Here is a 9,148-nt window from a genome sequence, read left to right as displayed (position 1 = left end):
CCAATTGTGTTTTTTTTGTGTAAAAAAAGTTATCATTCTTTATGTTTAAGAAATTATTTTCTACATTTTCTATAAGCATGGTCAGAAAATTGTGTTGTTGTTGTGAAGTCCTCAACGAGAAGTCAAGACCGACCATATCTGGCAAAGATGTGAACTCTTTTTGACAGCTCCCGAAGTATATTATTTTATTCGTTATCCGTTTCATTGTGGTGATTAGAAATGGAAGTTGTAGAGAGATATTATAGCAAACAAGAATACATAGAAACGGTAATGAGCGTGCTTTTATTTTTGCCTTACTATACAGGCCGTTTTAACGCACGGCCTGGAGGTCAGTGATGGTAACTGCACTTGAAAAGTATTGCACTGCATTTGTTATTTTTTTTTTTTTTCCAAAAATTATTTTGTTTGTTGAGCTCTCAAATTTCCCACAATTGCAGAGAAATTTCCCACGAGGACAAATTTTGGCCAATTTTTCCCACGAGGACAAATTTTGGCCAATTTTTCCCACGAGGACAAATTTTGGCCAATTTTTCCCTCGAATATGCAGGGCCGCAACTGGGGGGGAAAGCAGGTGGGTCTCGTGCCCCGGGCGCTTGACCCAGAGGAAGCGCAAATCTTATTCTCAAACCTTTCCTTCAACATTACAAGGGGGTGCCAAAATGCGCTCTTGCCTGGATGACCAAGCAACTAGTTGCGGCCCTGCGAACGTGGGAAATTTCCCAGGATTTACCACCACTGCTAGTGATAGTGGGATTTGATACTACTAATGCTTAACCATATGTGTACTTTGTAAAGATTTCTCTGAATAATTCCAAATGGATTGGGAAACAGCATCTTTTATGGGGCGTTGGAATACGTTAAAGCAGAAATTCTCAAACTGTGCGTCGTGCTGCCAACTTTTGCCAGGGGCAGCACAGGGTAACAGCTGTTAAACTGATCCTGGAAACCTCAGATAAGCACTGGTTGGGCTGAAGGATGCCACAAGTGGAAAAAGTTTGAGAACCCCTGTGTTAAAGAATAAAGTGAATATATTTTTCAAGTGAATTAATTTTTATCCTGAACCAGGAAATGGATTGGCTCCCTGCAGTTGCCTACGTACATCGTCCCCCCCCCCCCCTTCTTGACACATTTGAAATTCGGGAACAACCCCCTATCCCTGTACACCTTGCAAGGGTATTTGGTATTGTTAAAACCGTGTGATTCTTTAGTGATGTCACATGGAGCTATTCCGATACAGCTGTTGTATAAAGCCAAGTATCACCTTATTCTCAGATAAAGAATTTGCTTAATTAGCACAGATTCTCAAGTTCCGTGGAAGGTGTGAGAAAAAAGACGCAATCTGTATTTACACTTTTGTACAAACAACATCAAAAATGTGTAATTGCACAGGATAGTTACTTCGAAGGAAATACCAGATATAAACAAGTTTTGGTTCTGTCTGTATTCATTCTTCCATATTAAAATAAGTCTAATAATAAACTTTGGAACTTTAGTAGTATGCTATTTATTAATAATACAGGAATATATCTGAAGAGAAATCCAACTTTTTTTCATCTATCTTTTTTCAGGCATCTGGCAATAAAGTGAGCCGGCATTCTGTGCTTTGTGGAAGTCAGAATATTGTTTTAAATGGAAAAGTATGTTTTTTTATATAAAATGAATACTAATTTTACCAAGTTGACCCTTCCTGGTGATGGCAACCACTAGTGTTAGGGAAAGGTTGAGAACTGAACTCATGTATCTAAGGCCAGGATTACACTATAAAAGTTTGATAAAAGTAGTTTGTGGTCATTCAAGTATTATGTTAGCATCGATGTCGGGGGGTTCCGATTTGCTGACTTTTGATGACAAGGGGGAGGGGTTTGGATGATGCTTATGATCAATCGATGCTTATAATCAATCACCCTTTATGAAAATATGAAATATTCTTGATGGCATCTTACTCAGTGCGCCAAAAATGAGGAAAATCTTTCACTGGTTTGTAGGCACCTGAATTAACATTCTTCCTAATGACAAATCCCTTACAGAGCCAGTTCAACAATCTCTAAATGTTTCATGGATCCTTCAAGTACTCAGGAAATATGTCCAGACTACTTAAGTACTGTGGAACTGTGCAAGGCATCACTCAAGTAATCTGTAATTATGCCACGGATCACTTAAGTAACCTGGAAATGTTCTGCGGGTAAGTTGAGTGATGTAGAACCACACTGGGAGTCCACTTAATTGCTCTAAAATTGTGCCACGTGTCACTTAAGGGATCTCTAAATGTGCCATGGATCATTTAAGTGTTCTGGAACTGTATCACGGGTTACATAAGTGATCTTCGAATGTGCCAGGGACCTACTTCAGTGATCTGAAAATGTGCCATGTGCTGTTTAAATACTCTGGAATTGTGCCACAGGTCATTTAAGCGATCTGTAAAAATATGATGCTTAGTTCATTTTTACAAAATTAGGTTTGAGGGGGCAAGCCACATCAGATAACCTTCAAGGTCACGTTTGGTCAGTAAGTCAAGGCTTTACCATGCATGGCTTAAAGGGTGGGTCGCAATGAATTTCTTAAAGAGAAATTTTGAGTATTTACCCTTCAGATAGCATTAGCATTAGATAGAAATTAACAGAAATTGATTATAATGATATATAAAGGTATTTTCTTTCCAAATTTTAATTTTTTAAAATGTTTTTTACATTAAAAAAAAAAAAATTCATCTGGAGGGAGGGGGGGAGGCACACGAGCCCCCTCCCACGTTCGTTTCTGATCCCACCAGTATGCGTTAGGAGGTAGGGGTAGTGCTGACAAAATTTTGTTGACAAGAGGGGGTCAAAAATGGCTTAAAATTTGCTGACATAATACTTGAACGGCCCCTTTTATACAACTTGAAAAATGCCACCTATAAGATTATTAGTCACATTCTAAAAAATGCAATGGATGACTTTTATCAAACTTTTATAATGTAATCTTGGCCTAAGGCTCAATTACATTGAGCGATTTTACTAGCTATTCTTCAGCGAATAAAATATCTGGGGAATGAATATGGTTTCATCTAGCCTACAGAGTTTCAATTATGACTAGTAAAATCACAAACCAGATGTGCGAGTATTTTTTCCCCCTTCCTTGTTTATTTATTTTGTTGTCTTTCTCTGTTATAGTGAGCTACAGCAACCAGAAAGAAAAATAGTCACACCCATATTGCAACTGCAAAATAGCAAAAACTGCTGCAAGTAGCAAGACTTTAAAATCATATTGGTATTCATTCAAGGGTTTAGACAACTGGTTTATGCAAAGATGAATTAAGGAAAGAAAATTTGACTGCCTCTGCAGGGAACCAACATATTATCTCCCGATCCAGCATGTATTGGATCATCATGCTACAGAAGCAAGAAACATTTTTCTTTCCTTAGAGCATTCTATATGCTGAATATAATAGTACTTAATCCTATACATATGCACCTCATGCACATTCCTCTACGAAATTTCTAACGAATTGGTGTGTACCCGAATTTGCGTCTACGTGTTGTGAACCTAACATGAAGATTGTTTCTATGTAATGCTGGTTATGTGTTGTTCTACCATCAATTTTCTAACTATAAGTGGAGTTTAATGATTGAATAATTGTACTGTAGGCCTGTTGCTCTCTGTGGCCGGACTTTTTAATGGGGGGGGGGGGAGGATTGGCTCGCATTTGCACCTCAAAGTTGAGAACCACAGAAAACTCAGCCGATCACTGCTGAATGAGAATGTACAATGGGAAAGTCGGATCCTCCAAAGACCCACAGTCAAATATTCTTTCCGAATTCGTCATTGCAAAAGCCAGTTGTTTAAACCCAGTGGAGACTTCACTTATTTTACACCCTTCTACTTTGTTTACACTAGCAGAGTGAGTGCTGAGTTTACCTTATGATGTTACTACATCAGAGATGCCGCTCTACTCAAATTTACCTGAGTCCCAGCAACAATTAAGAGAGAAAGTGGGTCCCTCTCGAAAAAAATTCAAGTTTCCTCCCTTCATTTACTGGTACCTCTGTGAGTAAAATAAATGATTCTTTCTGAAAACATGTTCAATCCAAATGTTTTTAATTTACCAGTGTACAACTATATTCTTTCACTTTCATTGTATACTGGTAGAGAAGGCTTGCAAAGATACCCATCAACACTGAGATTTGAACACAGAGCTTTTATAACGAATCTAATTCATCATTGTGCTGTGTGTGTGTGTGCCTAGCACATACAGCATAATGATGAATTGGATTCATTATAAAAGCTGTGTTCAAATCTCAGTGTGCTAACTGAGCTGTTAAATGCTCAGTTAAAATCATGTGCTAGGCACACGCACATCATATATTTACTAGTAAATCAATCTATAAATTCTCTTCTGATCAATTTTTCATTTCAGAAAAACTTAGCTCTTTCAATAATATGTATCTTACTGATTATAAAGCAAATGATTCTGAGAGACGTTGATCTTCTGATTCCCCCTATTCATATGAATCCTTGTGAAGTAATTTCCTGGTGCAATCATTTTCTGTTCCCTCCCTGATGGCTCATAACTGTGTTGTAGGTCGGTGCGATCGTGGTGGCAACAGTTTTTATTTTTTTACAAGGGATGGTCTACTCAAAGTTGGAAAACCGTAGAAAATCCTATTTTTCCTATGTGTTCACAGATTCCGAACCCGGATTTTTGTCAAGGGTGAAATATGAACCCCCCCCCCCAAGAAAATTAAGAATTTCATACTGTTTTCGCTTGATTTTTGCATTGCGAAACGGTCACGACAGCATAGCGCAGGCTCTTCAATGTTTCTTGATTCACAAGCACTGTTTATACTCAAAAGAAAAGCTTCCTTTACGTCAACTTCAACATGATTACAAAATCTATTAATTGTAATCCTTGAATACGCAATTTTTACATGGTGTTTAATTGAAGTGTTGATCAAAATCTTGCTAATACAAAATCTGACACAAACATTGATCCCTCTTTGTGCTTGAAGGAGCACCATGGTACGTGCGAGCAACAGGTTGGAGTGGCTAGATGACAGAATTGTGGATGCTTAAGCTCAAGCTTTTACAAATTTGGGTTTTTCCTCTCTCCAACACTATGTCAGAAAATGTTTTACAATTTGAACGGGTATTCGAAAAAATCCTTTATAATTTTTCAAAAAAAGGCATTTTTTGAAAAAATCGTAAATTTTTCATTTCGCTTTTCAAATTTTTTTCATTTTGTCCAATTTCTGGAGAATGACCCGTATCTGTTTATCTATGTAATGTATTGTACAGTGATCTGAAAGTTACGCAACTCATTCTAAAATATTTTATTTTGAATAAGCTACAAAGAAATAAATCAAAAAACCATATTAGCTCGAATAAAACAACCTTTATGTAGGCCTCTATGTTACTGACATGAATGTCGCTCTTCACTTGTTAATACAAGATATACGGGAGACTGGATGTTGTGAAGATATTTATTATTTGAGATGTTAATTTTTTTTTTTAAGGAAGGAAAAACTCATCTCTGCCTCTACCAGGAGTCGAACCCGGGTTCGACTCCCGGTAGAGGCAGAAATGAGTTTTTCCTCCCTTATAGAAAAAAAAAAATTAACATCTCAAATAATAAATATCTTCACAACATCCAGTCTTCCGTATATCTTGTCTCTATGTTACTCTCAAAGCCCAAAATTGGCATTTTGCGAATTGGCCCAGCCAATGTCTGAAAAAAGGCATAATTCAGGGTCGTCACCTAGTTTTATATACACTAAGGGGCAGGTCATGTAACTAATTGCTCATTGCCATTTGGCATATTTTTTCGTGATAGTTATGCTCACATTAGCTATGGCAACCATCATATCACAGTCACGATGCGGTAATCATCTTTTTTTTCTTCAAAATTTGACCTATGTCTATTAATAGTTTTTTTCTCTCAAATTTTTTTTTCTTCTTGCCACATGGAGTTAATCCAATACAACCACTATATATAGTCATGTATCACACTTTGGCAATGAAAAACTAGATTTGGCACGTGCCTAACCATCTTACAACAGCACATCAAACATTGGCCAGAGATATCCGGTCGCTTTGCGAATTGTCTGGCAAAAACCCAAATAATTTCTGCAAATTGAACTTCAGACAAAACTCTCAGTCAATTCGTGAAGTGGCCGCACTTTGGGTTTGACAGTAATATCTGCAAAATTAAAATTTATTTCAAAATGTCACATCTGTTCAAAGGGTGATCCTTTCTTGTGAATATAAGTGTGAATTCTTTTTGCCAGAATTCTGGCCACTTATGCTCTTTGAAGGTAAATTCAACTTTTTCCCTTTACCTCACGCATTTCATGCTGGCTCAGTAAAGACGGACACCCACTTTGCTTGCAGTCTCCAACATTTTTAGCTTTTCGAAACGGGTTACCAATCAAAAGATTGTTGTCTTATTGGGCACAGAAACATTTAAAAATTCATTTTGAGCCCCTCAATAAAAGTTTCAAATTAATGAATTGAAAAATATTGTTCAATCATAACAATTCCTTTCTTCTGGCACAAACCACCTTGATCATACAACAAACTAAGAACTACTGAGAGTATCAGTGTGTATGAAAAATGCAGGGAAAAAGACTGCATCTTGAATAGTATAGTGTTGCCATCACAAAACTGCATTTACAATCAGTAAAATTTAAAAAAATATTTTGTAACGGGTTGCATAACTTTTGGATCACTCTGTATAGTATGCACTGCATGCAAATGACTGTTTAGTTTAAAAAAAAACTGCTGGTACGTTTTTTTCTCCACTTAATACCACATTTGCCTTGTGTTTTACAGACAATTATTCAGTCTGAATGCATAATTAGAGGAGACCTTGCTAACGTTAGGATTGGAAGGCATTGTGTTATAAGTAAAAGGGCTGTTATTCGTCCTCCTTTCAAGAAATTTAGTAAAGGGTAAGTAATGCTTAAATAATTATTCGCTGTTGTTCAGAAATGAGCACGAATTTGCATAAAATTAATATCATGTTTTAAAAGTTTTCTCCTTTACAATAAAAAAAAAATATGAAAAACAAAAAATCTTATAGAAAAGTGGTTTTTTTTTTTTCTCAGATCATTTAAAGTATTTGAGTGGTTCTAATAAGCACCATTGACTGTATACACTTTCTAACATGCACAAATTACAGTCAAATCTCGAGAAGTTGAATGTGCAACAGGCGACAAAAAACTTAATTCCACTTATTATAAAAATTCTGATCTCACGGGGGGGGGGGGGGGGGGAGAGAAGAAAGATTTATTAAAATAACTGTGCTATTTACAGGCATGGCATTAGTGAACATTTTAAAACTACTGGAGATTGTGGCGTATATCTATAAACCTGTTCTCTCTCTTCATGTATCCTTTTCTCACTCTCCACTCCATGCAGGAAGGAAAATATATAAAACGGGAAGTTCCATCTGCTCTGGTCGATTGTTGATTTAAATTTGAGTTTTGATGAAATAAAGATGGTAAACGGGGGTTTTCCTTATAAGATGAAGAAATTTGAAAAGATAAGTTACTTTCTAATTTAATCGTATTTAATTATTGAATGAGAATATTTAGGAATAAACTTGATATGAATACAGTGTTATAGATATGGGACTCATGTGATAATCTTATAAATGAAACAGATTATAAAGTAAAAGTGCATACAAGATTATTTTGTCAAAAAAATGCAGTGATTTTTTACTGTCTTTTTTTTGTACTTTTGTGACAGTCATTCATTTTTTGCAAGCAGACAAATTAATCTGTTATATCCTATTGCTAAATGCGTGGAAAAAGTTCTGGAGCTATGTGAAAACTTTGACTTTAACAAATATTTTTTATTAATCAAAGTTTGACGTGTCACAAATTGATTGTAATTAGAAATTCTTCGGAGGTGGGAAATTCTTCTCACAAAAATCCACTTCCCTGGCTAAAAAGTTTCACTTCAAAAATGTTACTGAACTGGATGAGCTGCAAAAACTAACATCAACTTTAGAAGCTTATCAGTTTATTACAAGAAATAAAGAATTAGTGATGGCGACAGCATGCAAGTGATGATGATTAATTCTAGGGACATTTATTTACAAATCATAAATATAGCATACAGCAACATTTTTGAACTGCATCTATTCCCTACGAATGCCACCCACAGAAACAACTCGGGGGGAGGGGAGAGAAACAAAACCCTTCGTTAATGTTCGAATCTGATGGTCTGTTGCTAGGGGTAATGTCATTGGTAAGGAAAAAAAATTTAAAGTGTTGCGACACAAAGTCGAGTCTATGATAGATCACCATAACACTATACTGAATATTCAAATAAAGAATGTTTGTATCCGTACAGAATGACTCTTGAGCAGGGATTTCGAATGTATGCTTTTAAATATGATTTTTCTCTGGAAATTATTATTTGGCCATAAAAAAGGGGAGACTATTAAGGGGGTCTTTTACTGTATTTTTCTTATTTAGCAAAAAAAAAATTGTATGCTATATAACGACACATCTAGCTAGGTTATGAAAGTATATGCCAATACATTCTGTGAAACTTTCTACTAGCCTGCTTTACATTTGCAAACTCAATGATTCTTATTTTTCCAGTGTTGCTTTTTTTCCATTGCATATTGGTGATCATGTTTTTGTTGATGAAGATACTGTTGTGAATGCTGCACACATTGGATCTTATGTATACATTGGAAGGAATTGTGTGATCGTAAGCATTATTATTAATTTTACCTTATACCATGATTTTATGGACAATAGTCTCATAATAAATAAAGGACAATAGTCTCATAATAAATAAAGGACAATAGTCTCATAATAAATAAAGGACAATAGTCTCATAATAAATAAAGGACAATAGTATATGAGAGGTTGGCAAGATCAGAGTGGTGTAAGTTGATTAATCTTTACTGGAATTGTTTTCATAGAGTCTTTGTAAAATCTGAAACATTTTAACACATCTAGTGGCGAACTATTAGAGCTAAGACTTAGTTCAGTTTTTCTTTCAACAGTTTGCACTTCTAGATTGCATTTAAGGACTTGCACGAATTTTTTAAAATATGACAAACCACTCTAACTTTAACTACTTTATTTAATGTTTGGCACAACAAATTATTTCATTTTAACCTAAAAGTTTCTAAAAGATATTGTTGACTTCTAAT

The 9,148-nt window shown here is 35.6% G+C and overlaps 1 protein-coding gene across 1 annotated transcript in view; it reads left to right on the top strand.

The window, feature by feature from the left end:
* Window positions 1-110: 110 nt before the first annotated feature.
* Window positions 111-9,148, top strand: part of DCTN5-p25 (Dynactin 5, p25 subunit) — a 13,093-nt gene continuing 4,055 nt past the window's right edge. The window contains exons 1-4 of the mRNA XM_089236261.1: window positions 111-267; window positions 1,569-1,637; window positions 6,805-6,923; window positions 8,586-8,697. Coding sequence (XP_089092387.1) covers window positions 220-267; window positions 1,569-1,637; window positions 6,805-6,923; window positions 8,586-8,697 — 348 coding nt within the window. The 5' untranslated portion in view covers window positions 111-219. The remainder of the gene's footprint in view (window positions 268-1,568; window positions 1,638-6,804; window positions 6,924-8,585; window positions 8,698-9,148) is intronic.

This window comes from Pholcus phalangioides, unplaced genomic scaffold, assembly GCF_987345545.1.
Source record: "Pholcus phalangioides strain wild (caught in Gottingen) unplaced genomic scaffold, Ppha-v1.0 ptg000009l_1, whole genome shotgun sequence".
NCBI classification, from domain to species: Eukaryota; Metazoa; Arthropoda; class Arachnida; order Araneae; family Pholcidae; genus Pholcus; species Pholcus phalangioides.
This window is presented reverse-complemented; position numbering and strand designations above follow the sequence as displayed.